The 21,624-nt window shown below is 36.8% G+C and overlaps 1 protein-coding gene across 3 annotated transcripts in view; it reads left to right on the top strand.

Moving 5' to 3' along the window:
• Positions 1-21,624, top strand: part of SPI1 (Spi-1 proto-oncogene) — a 126,431-nt gene that overhangs the window by 41,199 nt on the left and 63,608 nt on the right. The window contains exon 1 of one of the 3 annotated variants that reach the window (XM_053720338.1): positions 5,769-6,160. The exons of 1 other annotated variant lie outside the window; for it this stretch is intronic. In XM_053720338.1, coding sequence (XP_053576313.1) covers positions 5,996-6,160 — 165 coding nt within the window. In that variant the 5' untranslated portion in view covers positions 5,769-5,995. Of the gene's footprint in view, positions 1-5,768; positions 6,161-21,624 lie in introns of those variants that run through there. One more of the 3 variants, XM_053720339.1, reaches the window with a different exon arrangement.

Genomic DNA, 21,624 nt, shown 5'->3' with positions numbered 1-21,624 from the left:
GGTGTACTGTTTCACTGTAGCTGACTTTAACAATATGTAAACCCCTTTAGGATAAAAGCATAACAGAGCAATAATACAATTCTCTAATACATTACAACATTTTATTGACTTTTATGACCCTTTAAGTTGCTGGCGGGCACCTTGTTACTTAGCCTAATGGCAAACCCAGCTCTGGTGTTAAAAATCCCATGTTTCCATTGTAGCAAGAAGCATCCAACAGGGGTTCATAATGTGTCTTACATGTTTTATGCGCACAATACCACCCAGCTTCTTCAAACAAGTCAATGACCGTGTAAACTCGGATATCATTCAGAAATGCAGAAAGCAACCACTTTACTTAATTTAACAAACAGCCCGGCATAATGCCAAGCATCAGGTACTACTGCATATGTCTGTTTCAAAAGACACTAAAATCAAAATGAAATTGTCATGGCTCAAAAAGAGCATACCATTAAAAAAAAAAATTGCAATTAATTTCCATTATCACATTGTGCACAGTCTTTTTAAATGCACACTTTCTGAGTCACCAGCTGCTATTGAGCATGTGCAAAAGTTCACAGTATATTAGTATATGATTGGCTGGAGGCTGTCACATGATACAGGAGAGAGGGAAATAAGAAAGCGTTGAAATGTGTTTCTGCTTTGTCTTTTTATTATGCATTTCTTGATTTAAAAATTTGACTGTATGTTTAGACTTGTGCATGGTCGAAAAATTTGTTTCGGTTCAGTTCGGATCGATTCGGATTTTTTCGAATTTCGGTTCGGATCGATTCAAATTCGGAAAAATTTGAATGAATTCGTTTCGGATTCGAATAAATTCGGCTGGATTCGGTTCGATTCGGTTCGGAAATTCGTAATTTTGGTATGTGTTAGGTGGGATGTGCTGTGTATTAGACTAGTATTATGTACTGTATATTAGGTGTAACCCATAGCAGAGTGATATAACCTAATATACTGTACAATACTAGTGTAATCCATGGCCATCAGAATTTACAGAATAAATCCAAACTAATTCGGATTTATTCGGTAGATTCGGTACTACCGTAATTCGGAAATTCGAATCGATTCGAATCTCCGAATTTAACAAATTCGTCCGAATTTGGATTCAGAACGAATCGAAACGCACATGTCTATATGTAATGATCCTTTCTGCCTATATAGAACAATGGTTATCATTATATCGTCATCATACTTGTCCTGTATGTAAGAAGTCTTATATTTTAAACATTTTTAAAGTTTCTAATACTCCATCCTAACAGACAAGACAAGAATATTCTAGAAATATCCCAAAGACAAATTGTGTCTGCAGAACCCTTATAATAGGATAGTAAGGTGCTTGCCAACTCATTATCACTTACACATATTCCCATTATGGACCAGATTACAAGTGGAGTGCAAAATATCGATTTCGCAAGGGTGATATTTGCACTCCACTTAGTAATACCAGCCCATGCAAATGCACTAGGATTACAAGTAAGACGCAATTGTTTGCATTGCAGGGAAGCTTTGCGCTCTTCCATAGGCTCCAATGAGAGCCTCGTTCTCATGCCGTCAGACACGGCTGAGAACCTAGTGCAGCGAAGGGGGTAAGTCGCGCATCGATGGGCAGCAAAGTGTAAGTATATATGTATATGAATATACACATATTAGCACATAAATATATATGTATATAAGCATATACATATATATTTCTGGGAATAACACAGTCCCCATAGACTGCAATGTAAAGGCACTTTTTAGTGCCGTGTTTTTTTTCTAACATCTCACAACCACTCATAACTGCTTCTTGCAGTTATTTAAAAAAAATAATGAAATGCTACAATATTTTTTTTAATTTTAAACAACTACACTAAACTTAAATTTGGGGGCAATTGGGTCACATTTTGAAAATTAACCAGAGTTCTGATCTCTGGTTAACTTTCGGAGAGCTAATTGCTACCGCAAGCTCGCTGTAACAATAAGCAGCCACTAAATCTAGCCCTAAATCAGAAAATTAAGGTCTGTGATGTAGAAGAACCACCAAGTCCATTTACTCTGGCAAAATTCCTGCCTGAGACATCGCTGACTCATACAACAGACATTTTTGAATTGCCTTTTTCTGTTTGTGACCAATACATCTGTTATTAGTATTTCATTCCATGCGTCAGCCACTCTTTATGTGTTTTTTCTTTAACCTGCTACACTTCAAATCATTGTGCTTTATTCTAATATTTCCATTGTTATGAAAAATAATTTCCTGTTTTTAAAACAAATAAATCCGATTCAGTTTTACACCTCAAAAATTGCGCAATTCAAAGAGGTTTGTATCAACCTCTATTCACATATTGGAGATGACTATTCATTATAATCTGTCCTTTAACTGTTCACCTCTCGGAGCATAGAACAAGCTCCACTATGAAGGATACTGACATAACAAAAATAACTTCAAAACTAATATAAATGGGAAAAAACACCCTTGATAAAACAGTCTATTCTAACATATGCACTAACGAAAACTTGTAACATTAAAAGAAAGAAAGGGAGAAACCCCCCAGCAACTTTGTTATCTTTGAAATAGCGAGACATGACCTTAAGACAAAATACTGAACGGGGGAAATATAGACTTTATGAATTCCAAGTTCATGGTGTAGGTGACAAATCCTGACTACTCCCCCTAGTAAGTGCCTGTTTTGTGTCTATGAGGTATCATTTCTATCCAGCTAGACTTTTTCTCAACAAAATAAACACTTAGTAATAAGTTCTTGTTTCGTGTGTGAGAAATCATGTATTGGAGCCGATTTACCAAATGGCGGGCTGACATAATTCGCTGTAGCGAATCACGTCCACCCGACAGCATTTAACATTGCACAAGCAGTTCTGGTGAAGTGCTTGTGCAATGCCACCCCATGCATATTTGCGGCCAATTGGCTGCTAGCAAGAGGTCTCAATTAACCTGATTGTATCTGATTGGGTTGATTGTTGTCTGCCGCCTCCGAGGCGGCGGACGAGATAAGGAGCAGCAGTCTAAAGACCGCTGCTTCTTAACTGCTTTTTCTGGCTGGCCTGAAGGATCGTGCGGAAACAGGGGTATCAGGGGCCATTCAGCCCTTGATAAATCGGCCCCATTGGGCGGTCATGCAGGAACGCCCACTAACGGATTTTTAGAAACTATAGGGAAAGCAGTGCTCAATTAATTTTTAACATCACCTTGCCTTCAAAAGCAGGCCTCTCTGTAACCTCACAAGCACCTATGACTCTATCCCATTGTCTTCTTAAACTTTATTAAATCCCTTTTAAGTTTTGTATTTTATCACCAAATAATATATTAAAGGGATATAAAAGTCCCTGTGTGACTAATCCTATAATGATAGATAGCACATGTGCGCAGCTTACAAAAGACCCTCTCTTCTCAGGACCGACTGGCTCAGAGCTGAATCTGGGCAATTGGGGGGGGGGGGGGGCAGAGTCTGAAAGGTCCATACAGAGTTGAGCAGTCACATTAGCAGAATCGGGGCACTTTTGGGACATGGTAGGGTATAATGGGATGAGGTTTAGTTAATCCTGGGTACATTTCGGGGGGTCAAGGTTTTTTTAGCAGAAACAAAGACTTATGACCCAATGATTAAAAACATCATCATGGAGAGGAGTCACAACATTTTTTTAAATTTTTTTTATATCTTATATTGTAATGTGGGTTCTCTCTCCATCACATCCAGAACTCTGCATAGTGAGATAAACAGGTCTTAGCTAAAAATTATGTTTCAGAAAAAATTTGAGGGACCTCACCTTATTGATGAGACTTCTTAGATCGTCTCGCAGGAGCGGAGATTTAGATCATAGGGCCCTTAAAGAGAAATTATAGTCATCTTTTTCTTTATTTGTTTAATGTAAAAGAGAACATTTAAAAAAATTACTTTTTTTTTTAAAACTCTTTTTCCTGTACTGAATAAATCTTGATATAGAGGTGTGCCCATCTCCACCAGTGAGAGGTAGTAAATGTAAACAGTTTTTATTTAAAATATATTCAGGAGATATCCTTTTAAAAACTGTATTGAAAGCAGATCCCGAACTGCAACTGTACTGCAAAATGCAGGACGTTGGGTCCTCTGAATGTTTTTTTTTTAACCTAATAAGGGTTACTTAACTTATTGTATTAAAGGGACAGTAAAGCCATATTTAGACATTCATGATTTATATAGAGCATACAATTGTAAACTGTCACTGATAACAGGCTGCCAAGGTTAAACCCCCACCCCCTACTACCTAGCCCCCTGCGATTTCTCACCGGTTTTGGACTTTTCATAGCATTCTCAGTCTCCCAGACACTTGGTTTTACTTGTTTTGTGTTCTGTACCTTCTCACGGAAGAGCTGACCTCTGACCGCCCAACCCCTCTCTGGCTGGCCGGGCTCCTGGAACTACCGGCCGGCCGTGCCTCCCTGCATACCCGCTGACATTTATACCAGGTCACCCCAGTGGACGTTCATACCAGAGCTCCATTCTTTTGGGGATTGGTACCCCCTAGGGAGGGTAAGAGGTGTAGCTCTGGCCCCACGCCATTATTCACATCGCTTTTTGGACTGTGGCATCTGGGGACCAAGGGCTTTCCAACAACACCCTGGAAGTGCCGCTGCTCCCCAGGGATCACCCAGGATTAGCCACCTCTGTACCCCAGGGACTCTATCAGACAATGGAAACTATGGGTGGAGCCAGCCTGTCTGGAGGGGTGGGAATGGCGGGAGATCTGGGGGTCTAATAAGACTCCTTATCAAGATGAGTTGGTGTATAAAATGGTGTATAAAAGTAGTGTGTTTCCACAATAAATTTGTTCATTGTTTCACCCGAATACTGGTTCTGTCTGGTTATTTGGGTGGGCCTCGCTTTAATCACTTTGCTCCGCTACATAGCGGCATGTTCCAGGTACAGAAAGGACCCTTCTGGTGGAGCTACCCAGTCGGGGTAGCCGGTGTTCGTCACATAAACTACTTTCCAATTTACTTCTATTATTTAATTTGCTTCCCTCTCTTGTTATCCTTTGCTGAAAGGTTTATCTAGGAAAGTTTAGAAGAACCTAGGTTCTAGCTGCTGATTGGTGGCTGCATATATATACATATACTGTATATATATACTAATTGTCATTGGCTCACCCAGGTGTTCAGTTAAAAATCAGTAGTGCATTGCTGCTCCTTCAACAAATGATACCAAGAGAATGAATGAAATTTGATAAACTGGAAAATTATTTAAAATTGTATGTTCTACCTAAATCATGAAAGAAAATGTTGGGTTTCATGTCCCTTTAAATGTTGGCATACCTCTTCTGTAAAACAATAGAGGCAGACAGCAATGCCCAGGAATGCCAGCCTCTTAGGCTAAAGGCACATGAACTATTGTTAAGGAATTAAATCTGTAGTGACATTTAGTTTAGGTGCTTTTAATGGATTTAACATGTTTTGCTTTCTATGTTGCTTACATTTATTATCAGATATTATTTGTCTCGCATAAACACTGAAGCTATTAGTGCTACTTTTTAGTTTTCTTTTATGAATAACACCCTGTTAAATATAGTAACCAGTTCACTGCCAAACAATGTCTATATATCATTGGCATAAATAGTTAATAAGGCCTGAATCCATTTAAAGCTGCAGGAGCCGGTGGCATGTGCCCAATGAATGGGGGGAGGGGAGTGAGGGAACCGTTGCCCACAGTCACTGTGTACTTAGGGACAGGTTTCCTGTTAATGCCTGAGAAGGAGATTTATGCAAAAAGGCAAGTGATGTCATTGTATTATATGGTCAGTTCTCCACTCAGTGTTTTAAAATCAGGAACTTGGGTTAAGAAAGAGGAAAAAACTGCAGATCAGGGTAGTGACTGTCTGTGTTCACCATCCCCCCACGGTCACATACACAGGGGGGCACCAGGTGATTACCCTGTACCCCTCATTCCCATACTACTATTCCAAGGGGAGTTTGGAAAAGGTCACTGAGGTCACTAGCTGCTCCTGGCTAGTAAAACTGTGGATGTTACCAGCCGGACGGATGGACGGGTTTACCCTGATCTCCACTGTGAGTACTAGTCAAGCTTTGGCAGCCTCTTATCTACCAGCTGAAGAGAAGGGCCCTGAGAGGGTCACGGCATGTCATAAATGGCATAGCCAGGCTCTGCTAATACAAAACACTGTTAAGGTAATTTTCTCATTAGGAGGTGATATAGTTTGTTCTAGTAACAAGTGGCACAACAAATACTGACCATGAACTAACCATTTGTACAACGCTAGTGTTTTATCCTGAGTTTAGGGATAAAAATCAAAGCACATGTTGCTTGGCTTTCCCATTTGGATTGTGTTGTCCTTGTTTGCAGCTGATTATAGACTTCATTCCAGTTGAAAAATCGGTCCAGTTGAAAATGTCCTCCTAGATTTTAATGAAAAATTATGGAGAATAAAATAATGTTATTTTTTTTAACTGGAATAGACTCCTAATCAGGCGTTGGGTCAGGTGTAATGTCAGTGGTAGAGATTAGGGATTAAATTACATTTATGATTTGTGTTCTAGTATTTATATTATTATAGCATTTTTCCAGAATGATTTCCAATTCCAGGTATTTTATAATCTAACATTAGCCCAGATATACAGAAGATACTTGTCTGGTATTTAAGTTTTTTTTTGTCTTACTTGGACGTCCCTGATCTCTGTATTAATATATATATTTTGAGCTTTATTAGATGAAATGTTATTTTGTTATCACGTCACTTTTAATATACTTAAAATAAGATGTATTTCCTACAAAATTCTAAATGTTTGTTATGCACAATACAAATTTACCAATGGCAATGACATTTTACTGTCTATAATAATCTGGCACTATAAAATAACATTGCATAACCATATAATAAAATAGAAAGAAGAACTAATTTCTTTTCATTTTTAATTGTTTTTAAAATATCTCCTTTGTTCTCTCTTTAGTCTATCCCACTGGTACATTATTGAGGAGAAACTTATACAAAACTCTGTTTAAAATTAAGATTTTGAAGTAAGAATCAATCAAATCAACTGAAGAATTTTCTAGAATATGTTGCCCCTCTGACTTTAACATATGTACACAATGCTTAGGAATCTAGTAAGATTACATATAACAAATACATTGTGCACACTTGTGTCGTGTCCAGTGGGTATCATTTTTTATACATGGCACAATTGTGTGTGCAGTAGTGTTCTGTGTATAGTATAGTTGTTTGCACAATGCTGTTTTATTGTTTAGAGTACATTTAATTGTGTTTCCAGTTCTGGTTTTGCCAAATTCTAAGAATGTAATTGTATTGTGGCTCCAGGTTACAGATTTGCTGTATTTTTAGATTAAAAATGTGTTATGAGTCCAGGTTGCAGTTTGGCAGCACGGTAGTGTATACAATTGTATTGTATGTCCAGATTATGGTTTAGTTGAGTTCCCAAGATACAGTTGTGTTGCAGCTGCGCTGTTTGCCCAGGATACATTGTATATAAAGCCTTTGTTAATGGCTGCACATTTTGACTTGTCCCCTTACATGAAACTGTTTCAGAGGGGTAGGAAAGGAGGAATTTGAGTACAGTTGTTTTGTGCCCAGTAATTGTGTCATTGTTTTTAAACGTGTGGTGTTTGTTTAATATATAATTATGTTGGCTGCTCTCTGTATTCAGTGTAGAGTTGTGCTGTATGACTTTACTACAGTTGTGTACGTAAAGTCCATTTGCTTGCACTGACAAAGCTTTTATTATCTGTATGGTGTACAGAGATAATGTGTTTAGAGTTGCGCTCTGAGGCTTCATCTGAACACACAGAAGCAGGTCCAGAATAAAAATTGTTTGTAGAATATAGTAGAGTTGTGTGTACAGATACATTGTGCTGCATGTATAGGTGTCTACAGATATTCTTCTAGGGTGGGGGAGCAAAAGAATACAATTCCCCTAAACATATTATTATTGTTTGGCAACATGCACTGGAGAGCAAGTGGGCAATTCATTCATTATAAAAATGGTAGCGCATTCGCATCAGTGAATTCTGTAATGAACTTTAAAATTGCAGAGATCCCTAGCTATAGAATGCCTTACCCATAATAGACCTGTATTTTACACAGTTTGAACAGTTAAGTATGTAAATTAGCATCCTCTATAATTTTATAATCACAAGAATATAAGAATTGGGCCAATTACTTTGTTTTTAACATATGTTATATTGTAATTATATTGAAAATAATCCAGTTGTGAATCGTATAGTACTAAGGATCAGTTTGCATCATCTTATTTGTTCACTGTATTATTTTATATTATCTCAATAAAGTTGAAAAACAATGCTGTGGCCCCACTTGACTAGAATTGGGTCCTCTGACATACAGTCGCATCCTCCTCCCAGTTTGTCAAAAGTCGCTGTAAGTGAGCCCTCCCTCTTCCACTGGCATATGTAACTCATCCTCATGGTCATCAAAACCTTTGCCAAAGTTCTGCCAAACTCTTTCTTTCTGCCCCAAACCATTCCCCTATTTTATTATTATTATTATTATCAGTTATTTGTAGAGCACCAAAAGGTTCCGCAGCGCTAAAGACATGGGTCTAATATGCAAGGTGACAGCTATGGGAGACAAAGGAATAGAGGGCCCTGCCAAGAGTTTCACTGTTGTAAATCATCTCTCATTAAAGTGATCTACAAAGCAGCTAGGCTCGTAGGCTTACATGCTAAGGGGGTTCAAGGGGAACACTAAAGGAGGAGAGCGACTAAGATAAGAAAATGTTAGTGTATATTATATGCATCCCTGAACAGTAGAGTCTTTAAGGAGCCCTTGCAAGTTTGATAACTAGGGGAGAGTCATGTAGAGCGAGGCAGGGAGTTCCATAAAATAGGGGCCAGTCTGAAGAAGTCTTGTAGACGGGAGTGTGAGGAGGTAACAAGAGAGGAGGAGAGAACAAAGTCATGAGCAGAGTGAAGGGGACGGGAGGGCGAGTATCTGGAGACTAGGTCGGAGATATAGCATAGAGCAGTGTTACTGGGAGCTTTTAAAGTTAGAGTCAGGATTTTATTTTTAAATTGTGAGTTATGGAATAGAAAAGACTCTCTCTATACACCAGTGTCCTTATTTTATAAATTGATTTTGTATCTGGTAAAGCCTAAATAAATGATCTCTGCCTCAAAACAGAATCAGGGGAGTATGTTCCTGCTTTACTTTGCAATGAAAGCCTTGATAGGCAGCTGCGTTAAATAAAACCAGCTAAATAAATAATCAGAGATAGTTACAGATTTAAAAATAAAGAAACAATAAAACTTTCACGCTTCAGGTAGAGCAAACGATTTTAAACATCTTTCCAATTTACTTCTATTATCTAATTTGTTTATTTCTTTTAGTATAATTTGTTGAAAAGCATACGTAGGTAAGCTCAGAAGCAGCAATGCACCACTGAGAGCTAGCTGCTGATTGGTGGCTGCACATATATGCCTCTTGTCACTGGCTCATCCAATGTGTTCATATAGCTCCCAGTAGTGCATTGATGCCCCTTCAACAAAGAATAACAAGTGAATGAAGGAAATTTGATAATAGAAGTGAATTGTATGGTCTGCCTGAATCATGAAAGAAAATGTTTGGGTTTCATGTCGCTTTTTTAAAAAAAAACCCCCATCATGCTGAAATGTCTTACAACATAATGCTTGCATCAGTGACCCATAAACAACTATGTTTAACCCCCTGCAAAGAGGTTAAACACAAAGGTAAAGTCCTGTTTGGGAGCTCCTTAGCAGAGATTACTTGGCAGCTCAAAAAGAAATGTCAGTATCATTACCCAACCAATTACTGACTGTGTCCTACAAAGGAGCTTCAAGGTTTGCATTTCCCAAACAGGACTTTACCTATGTGTTTAACCTCTTTGCAGGGTTAACCACATAGTTGTTTAAGGGTCACAGATGCTAACATTACATGTTCTAGGGAATTACAGCATGACATTGGTGGATTTTTTTTAACTCTTTATTGACAAATTATACTCAAAATACTGCTTATTATATTAGAAATTAAGACTATATTTATGCAGGGCCAATAATGCAAAACTTAGAAGCTGTAATAAAGTAGAACATCATTTTTGCATTATATTTAACCATTAATAGTAGAATTACTATACTTTTTGATAAACAGAATGCCTTAAATATTAATGATATCATTTATTCCACTGATTTTCAACCAAGTTGTCTAATACATCCAGTTAAGGCGACACACTAACGAGTGAGGGTAAAAAAATACAAATTACTTGTATCTTTAAGCATTCCTTCATTTTGAAACATTTTAATAACGTGTATAATATGAACTACAATATTTTAATTATAGGGCATTTTAATTTTTAGAACACTATACATTTCTCCATTTTTTTTACTATAGTTTCTAATATGCTTCTTTTTTTCCTCCTGTTTTGTTTACTATAAATATTTTATAAATTTGTTTTTTCATAACACCAGGGTAGATTTTTTTGCTTACAAAAATGCTTTATGTTTGTGCAACATGGATGTTTATAATTGTGTGTATATGCATCTATGTATATATGTATGTATATATGTGTGTATGTATATATGTATGTATGTGAATATGTATGTGTGTATGTATATATGTGTGTATGCATGTATATACTGTATGTATGTATGTATATATGTATGTATGTATATATGTGTGTATGTATATATATATATATATATATATATATATATATATGTATATAAATAGATAGATACATGCTAGATAGAGATATACATATATACAATAGGGTCATATGTTAATGTGTGCATGTAGATGTTTATATATATGTGTGTGTGTGTGTATACATGCAGCTTATGATATCTTATTACTTCTGTGAAGTATAGCAGTGATCAGATTTACTTATTAAGAATTGTTTTAGATTTAAAAATAATCTGAACAAATAGAATATGTAACTTATATAAAATACAATTAACTTGGGGATAATAAATAATAAATAGTATATACATTTGGAAAATATTTAACTATTTTTTTATATATAGTTTATTAATGTATTTTAGTTAATGATGTTTGCATTGAATTAATATATTGTCACTTTATAAGTATACACATAGATTATTGCAAATATAACCATGTACTGAAAAGGGTGGAGTTAAATGGTATAAATTATTGAACATTGCACAGGTTTGATTACTTGGCTTGAGAAAGGGCTCTGCCCAAAACATTGCCTAAGTCTGTCACGCTTGGAATAAAGTAAGAAAAAGACCAATTTAGGGTGCTACAGGCGTTTTTCATACATACTGTATATATATATATAGCGATCTTCAACAAAGGACTGCACTCACTGGGTTTCCAAAAAAATACTTATTTATTAGGTAACGTTTCGGGATTCACAGATCCCTTCCTCAGACCAGAATAAACATGCAACTCAACATAGTGATATATAAATACTTTAAGCCACACCCACCACCAAATCAAAACAGTGAATTGCGCCAAAAATGGGGTTGTCATGGTGATAACCCCTATATACCTCAGTGTAACCAAACTACTAATCCCAAAAGGTCAACTACAACTCAGTAATATACAGATGCTAACATAACCATATGAGTCATTAGATATGTCAATTTGATAAATACTTATAGACATCTATGAGTCCCTGTTCAATCCTAATTTACATCATTAGATTAGAGGCAAAGGTATATTAAATAGTACCATAGTTATTACCAAGCATTCAATCACATAGGGTAGTTCTATACATATCCGTTTCTGGCAGGAATATATATAGCAATATTAAACATGCAGTCACAGCGGTAATACAGATGTGTCAGATCATATCCGATATAAACTATTCACTCAGCATAATGAATTAGTGTTGTTGATCCGTTCTAAATCTTATGACAGTGTGAGCCCTCCAAAATATGTTAGCGGTGTTGGATGTGCCGAGTACAAATGTCAACTCATGTTTATAAACTATGTGCACAAAAGCATTATGTCGGTATCTGCCATCATACCTTTTGAGGCATAACACAAAAAGTCACTTACTTTCTATCAGCACAAGCCCCAAGTGATGTATAGGTAGGATTGTATCTGATCCTAATATGAGACGCGCCACCAGTGAACAGCTCCTGTGTCTGTAGTTTCCGTTAGCCTAGCGCATGGCTAATTAGCATAAGCCGATGACGTATGCGTGTGTGTTCACGCGTTGTCACGGTAACCCTGATGCCATCTAAGCATAACTGGTGTGCGATCCCCACAGATTATTGCGCTTATGTGAGCTAAAGAAAAAATGTTCAAGGTTGTGTCACATTTCAGCAGCCCCATTTTATAACGCCATAACTTAGTATTTAGAAAGGCAAAATAAGGTGTGTATACTGAAGGGTGTAATCTGTCCTATTAGGAGCCATGACCTATACACAGTCCCATAACTGTCATATAACTATTGTGAGAGATGGAGAGGGATGCATATGTATATTAGGTGCTATAGTATATTCCTACCATGTTGTTAACATGTGTGTGGTGGCAGTTTAAGCACAACAGGGTGATCCATATTGCATATATAAATATAGAGAAAGTATACAAACATATAGACATATGTTAAGTGATAATAAAGCATGAGACCTTGTGCCTGGACCCTCAGTTGTCCATACAGCGGAACCTCAAATCATATCATTGGTACACTGTTATAAGTGGCAATCAAAGTTTATCCCTGATAACCTTAGCTTATCAACAGAGGCGTGTTATTAGTGTAACGTTAGCACTCTAGACATTCATTGGTCCATCCACTCAGGTATTCCATGTGTTTGGTTATTGTCCATCTATATAGGTTCCACAAAATGACCTTCAACCAGTCCCAGAGTATCCAAGGTACCCATCCATTACCCATATGCCATGTACTAATGTGGCCTGCTTACCCCCGTGTGCTGCCATCAAATCGGTCCAAAAAATGCTCGTAGGTAGGTCCCACCAAGTGTGTATCATACTAGGGCATATGACACTCACTGGTTAGTTAACCACCTAGAGTATGATAAAGCAGGGTCACATTGGTGCGTAATATCCGTACAGAAGTCCAGCCATTATTTGTGTCCCACAAATGCGGGTGTAGGTGTGTCATCACACAAGTAGGCTAGGAGGTAATAGGATAATATTCGTATCAAAGGAAGCAGCGCCAGTCATTAGACATATTCAGGCCATTAGGGTATAGGGTACCAAGTCTATGAATCCATCTGGACTCCATCGGAGTAGGGTTGTATCCCTATCTCCATCTCGTTTGAGAGCTGGAACGTGGTCAATTAAGATAAACCTTAAGTCAGTAACTCTATGTTGGGCCAAGAGAAAATGTCTTGCCACAGGTTGGTCCGATGTTCCTTTATCCAAAGCGCTCCTTATTGGAGATCTGTGATGAGCCATCCTCAGTCGTGCGTTGTCCATCGTCTTTCCAACATAAAATTGGCCACAACAGCAGCTTAACAAGTAGATCACATGGGTAGTTGTACAGGTAATGAAGTGTCTTATTGTGTACTTCTGAGTCGTGTGTGGGTGTCTGAACACTTTACATGGGATCATTCCACTGCATGTAGTGCATCCCAGGCACCTATAACAGCCTTTCTTCTTGGTTTTAAGCCATTGTTCTTTCATATAGCATTGTTGTGGGTCTGTGGACATGAGTAGGTCCCTAAGGCTCCTTTCACGTCTGTATCCCATTATGGGGGGATCCATATGTTCAAAAGGTAATCCCGGATCTGTCGCTAGGATCTCCCATCTCTTTCTGATGTCCTGTGCCATCCTCTCCTTCCCTTTATTGTAGGTGGTGGTAAAAATCATCCTCTCTTTTCTAGTCTGTTCCAAACGGTTGGCCTTGTTTCCCTCCTGGGTGGTCACTTCATCTATAACACTTCGAATAAGTTCCATTTTATATCCTCTCTGTAGGAACTTTTCAGTCATCATTTGTAGTTGTGTTTCACGGTTACTGGTTTCAGTGTTGTTTCTTAATACCCGGATCATCTGTGACTTTATGATTGCCTTTATGGTGTGTGGAGGGTGGTTGCTGGTTGCTTCAAGTATTGAATTCCTGTCTGTGGGCTTGGTATAAAGAGTAGTAAATAGTTTGTCCTGTTTTTTATAGATTCTGAGGTCTAAGAAGTCAATGCAGTTCTGATCATACTTTAGCTCAAATTTAATAGGCGACTCAATTGCGTTCAGTCCTGTTACCCAATCATTCAATGAGTCCTCTGTGCCCTGCCATATTAAAAAGACATCGTCTATGTACCTTTTATAGTGTCTTACTGTATCTATGTTGTACACGTCTATGATGTCACGCTCATAGTGCTCCATGTAAAGATTAGCATATGATGGGGCCATATTTGACCCCATTGCTGTCCCCATGAGTTGTTGGTAAAATGTGCTTTCAAAGCGAAAGTAATTAAGGGTCAAACATTTTTCCAGTAGATCAAGAATCAGAGAGATTGGAGGTCCCACATAGGGGAATTGTGTCAGAGCCAGTGCAACCGCCTTTAGTCCATCGGTGTGGGGGATGACAGTATACAGACTTCTCACGTCCATGGTGACCAAAAGGTCATTGTTGCCAATCTCATCCACGGTGTTTAGTATGGTAATGAGATCACCAGAGTCCCTAATATAGGAGTCCATTGATCTTACTAGGGGCTGTAGGAGGGCGTCAATGAATATTGCTAGGGGTTGTAGCAGGGACCCTCTAGCTGACACGATTGGCCTCCCTGGAGGGTTTATTTGGTCCTTGTGTATCTTGGGTAAAGTATACAAAATTGGATGAATTATATATATAAATACACATATATATCTATATTTGTTCTAATGGCACTTTTATTGTTTGATTTACTAAATATATTGAAATAAAAAAAACAACTTTATTTACAAATGTACACATATTTCCTGTTTCAATACAAATATTATAATGTAATTGTGTCTATCCGATCCTACTGTCAGAATCCTCCTTCGTCTTGCATGCCATGTATTCCATCCATATTTCCACAAATATAGACATGGCAAGAAATATGAAAGTATATATCATTTTTGTTGTTTGATTACACAATTATATAAAAACATAAAAAAAATAGTAATAGATACGTAACCAATATTTTCATATTTAATTCTGATTCTTGCAGAGTTTCCTTTATTATATATTGAAATTAGAAGACTTTCAATACAAATAGTATGTTTTAAATGTAATTGTGTCTAACTGGTCCTTATATACTTTAACACATTGCTTCCATCTCATTTTTTTTACAAATAATACATAATAGCAGGAACTGTGAAGCATTAAGATCTGAAGATAATGTTGGTTGTTTGATTGCATAAATATATTAAAATACCCTTTAATTTTATTTCAGACAAATTGAATTTTCAATGCCGTGCTCAAACTAAAAACTCTATTAATATTATCAAGTTTATTGTATTCTGACCTAAAGAGTTTTCTTTAATATATGTTAAAATTTGACTATTTTTAATACAAATATTACCGTATATTTTAAAGGGACAGTCAAGTAAAAAAAAAAAACTTTCATGATTTAAATAGGGCATGTAATTTAAATAACTTTCCAATTTAGTTTTATTACCAATTTTGCTTTGTTCTCTTGGTATTCTTAGTTGAAAGCTAAACCTAGGAGGTTCATATGCTAATTTCTTAGACCTTGAAGGCCGCCTCTAATCTGAAAGCATGTTTTTTTTTTATATAATTCTTTTTTATTAATAAAGATCAAAGTATGTAAATACAAAAAAAAGAATAAAAAAGACAGAAACAGTACCACTGTATCGTTTACAACTTAAATATACAAATAGTACAAAAGGAGAAAAATAACATTTCACAATTTAAACACAAATCATATGCTTCTAGAAATGTAACTTTTCTCTATTTGTCACAGTAATCTTTAGTGCAAAACTTAGCCTAAATCGACAAAAATCATATTACAATATCAATCTATATTATACACAAATATTCAAAAAACAAAATTATAGTTATAGTTGCCATTACTGACCGTCCAATTTATTCAGTCACAAAATCAATCTTTAGTTTAGTTAGGAAGGTTGGACCACCAAAAAAAATAAGAAAAAAGAAAACCGTTTGTCAGAAACCTATTTTCTAATTTTGTATAAAAAGAAAAAAAAAGAGGAAAAAAAAAAAGAATTGGGGAAGGGGAGGAAAGAGGGAGAAAAAAAAAAAAAAAAGAAACCCCCTGCCCCGATTACCTATTCTTAAATATCTTGAGTCGTATTATCTCATGAGAATAATAACTGATTCTGTATGTTAATATTCTTATAGTGTCTAATAAAATATATCCATTTTAGACTAAATTTATCTTGTTGCCACTCAGAGTTATTTAGATTGTCAAGTTGTTCTATTGCGTATTGTGTTTGCAGTAGAAATGTTAGATTGTTTATAGTGGGCACCCTTTTCTGTTTCCAATTTTTTAGAATAAGATATCTCCCGCCCAGAATTACTATGTTGAAAAAGACTCTATTTATCAGATTATCAAATGTATCTAATAGAAAAATTATATGTTGTAATGCTATTATAAAATTTGTGGCTGTCACTTTGGTTAGCCAGAATTGTACGCGTTTCCAAAATTGGTTAATTTTTGAACAGCTCCAAAACATGTGGATCAGGTCTGCGTCAGCTGAGTGACAACGAGGACATACCTTTAACCCTTGTGACAACCATTTATTTATTTTAGCTGGAGTGAAATATATTCTATGTAAAAGAATTTGTCGCCAATTTGCCGAGAGTGTAGCCTCATCTAAAAGAGTTATACTACGTTTTACCTGATCTTCATTCAGATATGGGAGCGCTACTTTCCATTTTAGACATATCTGATCAATATTCACTTCCCCAGTCTTATTGAGGATCAGGTTGTACCAAAACTTTATAGAGCATTTGCCTGCCTTAAATAACGCTAACCCCATTTTTATTCCTGAATGACTCCATGATTTATTTTCTTCGATGGCTTTAAAAAAACAATGCCTAACTTGGAGATATGCAAAAAAGTCTATATTCTGTAAATGAAAAAGATCTTTAGGGGGGGCGGGTCTAATCCGCAGCCACGGTCGGACGCATCTTGCAGAAGCTCCCTAGATAATCTTCATAACCCAACGACCACCTAAGCTAACTTACTGCATTCAGCACAAAAACTCTCAGGAATCAGCTAAAGAATGGATGGGGTATAAGAGTCTGCAAATAAAGCCGTTCATCTACACTTAAAAAGACTCACACTGACCGGGGCTGCCTTTAACGGCCTAGTTTGTTCTATTACCATCTCTCCCCCCCCCGGCTTGCTATCAGGCCGGGTGACAGTCGGGATCTATGAAACACAGGATGGAGGAGTTTTACACCCGTGTAGCTGCCTTACTAGAGGAAATAAGCCGCAAAGCCGAAAGAAAGCTCAGTGACCCGCTAACCTCCTTTGAATCTACAAGCTCACAAGATGGCACTAGCCTGCCCGCAGTACACGGCACTGAACTTCCCGAGCCACTGGCTGACCTACACGAGGTACAATCCCTGGTGCTGTCGCAGATAGGGAGAACCAGAGGGGTCATTGCCTGTGCTGCAACTGATGAGACAGAAGATGACACCGCATCTCCCTTTGCTACGGAGGGCCCGCTAAACCCGGATAAGGTCACTGCACCACAGAGAAGCACCACTCTGTTAGGTGATGGGAGGCGACAACATAGGCCTCCCTCACCTATTAAGGATCCTCAAGTTAAACTGATGCCCGCTCACTCACTCCTGGGCGCGCCCTGGGGAGATACGGCCGGCTCTCCTGGGTGCGTACAGAGATCTTTTAAAGCTCTTTACAAGAAACACGGGGCATCGGGAAATAGAGCCTGGTTGATTCGGCGACTTCCTCCTGATAATGTGAGAATTCTACAAGAACTATCGATACTGAACACTGGCCCCATTACATCAAGGGACTTGGGCTTATACTGTGACACACAGATGAACTGTAAAGCAGGAGTTGGTTAGGGCAGATCTCTCTGAATCCTAGTGGACTCTCCCCTTATCATTTAAGGAATCAAGTTTCAGTAAATGTTTGTTTATAGTTATAGTTTATGTTATAAGTGTCTTTTGAGTTGCTGATATCCTGACATTTATTGATGGTAAATGTTGTCACACAACCAGTAGCCAGTAACATCACTGTATAAGCAGCATTTAATTAATGGGTTCCAAGTTATACTGTACCTATCACATTAGCAATACCCCCCCATTTTCTCTTTGTTTACTAAGTGCCCCTTCTTCATTTATCTGCACCTGCATGTTTAAAATTGCTCTCACACTTATTTAGTGAAGCTTCCTACATGGAGAGCTGCCTCTCAGTTTTGTTTGATTATCCCTAGAGGCAAGAATCACAAGTACAGCAGATGCTATATTAATCTAAATAGGACCAACAAATCCTCACATATTTACCAGCCCTAAGGCTTGCTAACAGCCCAGTCTTTCACTATACTTATGCATGTTAACCTATCATACACCACCCTTTTATCTCAAACCACACCCCCCCTCAGATAAAGTGTCTCCATAATTAGGCCCCTTCCCGCAGTTAGTCTTCCTGATCTCTTCCATCAATACATCAATACATAAATACCACATAGATTCTGACTGTCACTAATCTTTCTTATGCGAGCGGCTCTTGCCCGCTGAATCCCTTTCTTCTTCTCTTATTTTCTTTCTTTTTTCTCTTGTTTTTCTTTTCAGCTCACATCTAACATATAACTTCTATATGTGGCCTGAGAGTAATGACATATACTGATTAAGACCCTTCCTCATCTCATATCATTCTACTCATATTCAAGGGTATACAAAGGCCCAGGTGATACATATGAGACTTCTCAAATTTATATAAAATTAGGTTCTTTTCAATTATGTCTTGATATAAAGTTCAGACTGAAACTATTTATACGCTAGCTAATCTTCTCCTATGAATGTTAAAGCTTAAGATACGTAGCTGACTCTATTATCTTAGTCACACTATGTCTTCCGCTAGAGTCACAGAGATTCTAGTAATCAGATAAAAAGTATGTATATTCTTCTCTTCATAACTAGATGACAAACGCTAATTTCTGTATCTTTTATTGTATGTAGCCATATGATGTATGCAGTTTATTGTTTAAGTCAAGAACCTCAATAAAAAATATTTTTAAAAAAAAAGATCTTTAAGTCTTTCAAAAGACATTATATTTTGTGATTCGGGTTCCTTAAGTTGAACTAAATAAATGAGCCCAACATTGGCCCATTTCCTAAATACATGGTTACTTAAACCAGGGGGAAAACGAGGGTCACCTTTAATAGGGAGTAAATCTGATAAATATGGGTCACATTCTAGTCTACGGCATATGTCCTGCCACACATTTATAATATGATATAACGAAGCTTTCTTTTTTATTTTCTTTGGGATCTCTTTTTTGGAGCAATGTAACAGCGCATTCAAGGTGAAGGGATACACTAGATTTTGTTCTACATCAGTGGATGCTATATAGTTCCCTCCCGTGAGCCAATCCATTGCAATTTTTGCAAGACAAATACTATTATATAGGGAAAAATTAGGTAATGCCAAACCACTGTATTGTCTTAATTGCGATAATTTATGCAGCGACATTCGTTTAGCCCCCTTACCCCATATAAATTGTCTCATTAGCTGGTCTAAACAATTAAGTTTTTTTTTTATATAAGTATAGGGATGTTTTGCATCAGATAAAGGAACTTAGGTAAAACAATCATCTTGACCAAGTTAATTCTCACGGTGATTGAGAGTGGAAGATTACCCCATTTCATCAGTTCAAATTTAGTTTTGGCGAACAAAGGAGGGTAATTCAAACTATACCAGTCTTCCGGGGTAGTGCTGATCTTAATTCCTAAGTATGTAATAGATTGCGTGGCTACTTTAAAGGGAGGTGTGTATTGCTTCTGGTGATATTTACTCAACCAGAGAAGTTCCGATTTAGATATATTAATTGTGTAACCTGAGAAAGAACCAAAGTCTTCTATAATTTCTAAGATCTTAGGAATTTCCCTCTGGGCGTCCTTTAAAAGTAATATCAAGTCGTCTGTATACAATAAAAGTTTGATAGAGCTATTACCTATCTTGATCCCCCCTAAATTATCTCTAAGCATGACTGCAAGTGGTTTGATTGTTAGATTAAATAATAATGGTGAGATTGGACACCCTTGTCGTGTTCCAGAAAGAATCGGAAATGGTCTAGTATCTGAGCCGTTAACTGTTAAAATAGAAGTTGCATTAGTGTATAATGCACGAATACATTCAAGAAACTGATCTTTAAACCCAAAATTCATCATGGATTGGAATAAATGGTCCCATATAATGGAGTCAAATGCTTTATGGGCATCGACTGCTAAGATGGCGGAGTCTTGTTCAGTCTTATTATTCACATCTGCAAGGAAATCTATTAGGACAAAAAAAATTACGTATATTTGCTGACATGTTTCTTTCAGCTATGAAGCCGACCTGATCCACATGAATTAGCGGACTCATAACTAACTTTAATCTACCTGCTAAAATAGCAGTATATATTTTATAGTCCGAATTCAACAATGATATTGGACGATAAGAATCTATTGATTCATGATCTTTCCCTTTTTTAAGAAGCAAAATTATTTTTGAAACTGCAAAATTAGGTGATGGGATCTTACCGTTAAGTAAATAATCATTAGATAAATCCGTAAGTACGCCTGTTACTTCATTTTTCAGAATTTTATAAAATTCTGCCGGTAAGAGGTCAGGTCCAGGAGCTTTATCTAATTTAAGATTGTCTATTGCAGTAGAGACTTCGGATTCCTTAATTGGTGCATTCAATATTTCTAGATCTTCTGCCAACAATTTAGGTAATTTAATTTTTTTCCCAGAACTCCTGTTTATTTTTTGAATTAATATCTGATGTTGAATATAGCTTCTTGAAATATTGATAGAATTCTGATTTAATTGTATCAATATTCAAAGTTATTTTCCCATCAATATTAAGTGATTTAATATGGTAAATCGGTTTCCTTTTGTTCACAAATCTAGCTAATAATTTCCCGATTTTATTTCCAAATCTATGAAATCTAGTTTTATTCTTTAACTCTTGAATAGTAATTTTTTGTAGGGAAAAAACTTCCCATTCTTTTTTAGCCTTCACATAATTTTGCCAGTTATTCTGGGTATGAGATGCAATATATGCATTATATTTATTTTTTAAACAGTTTGAAAGTTCAATCTCTCTTGAGGATAGTTTTTTCTTTTTTAATTTCTCCTCTAACAACCGCCTTGGCAGTTTCCCAGAAGATCTCTTTTTTAGTCATGTATGCTTTGTTCTGTTGGACATATTCATGCCAAACAGCAATGAGTCGGTTCCTAAATTCCATATTATTTGCTAAGTATCGCGGGAAGCCATAACTCTTGGTTGGATCATACCTCCCTATTTCCCACCTTATCTCTAAAGATAGCGGGGCATGATCTGATATAGTAAAATTATCTATTTGAGCTTTAATATCTAAATTAATAATTTTGTCTGATCCTAAAAAAAAATCTATCCGCGAAAATGTCCGATATTTTTTAGATTTACATGTAAATTCTCTACTATTAGGGTATAGCACTCTCCAAATATCTTTTAGATTTAATGCACTAGCAAAAACTTTGAGAATCCTAG

The sequence above is a fragment of the Bombina bombina genome, chromosome 7 (genome assembly GCF_027579735.1).
Source record: "Bombina bombina isolate aBomBom1 chromosome 7, aBomBom1.pri, whole genome shotgun sequence".
NCBI lineage: Eukaryota > Metazoa > Chordata > Amphibia > Anura > Bombinatoridae > Bombina > Bombina bombina.
This window is presented reverse-complemented; position numbering and strand designations above follow the sequence as displayed.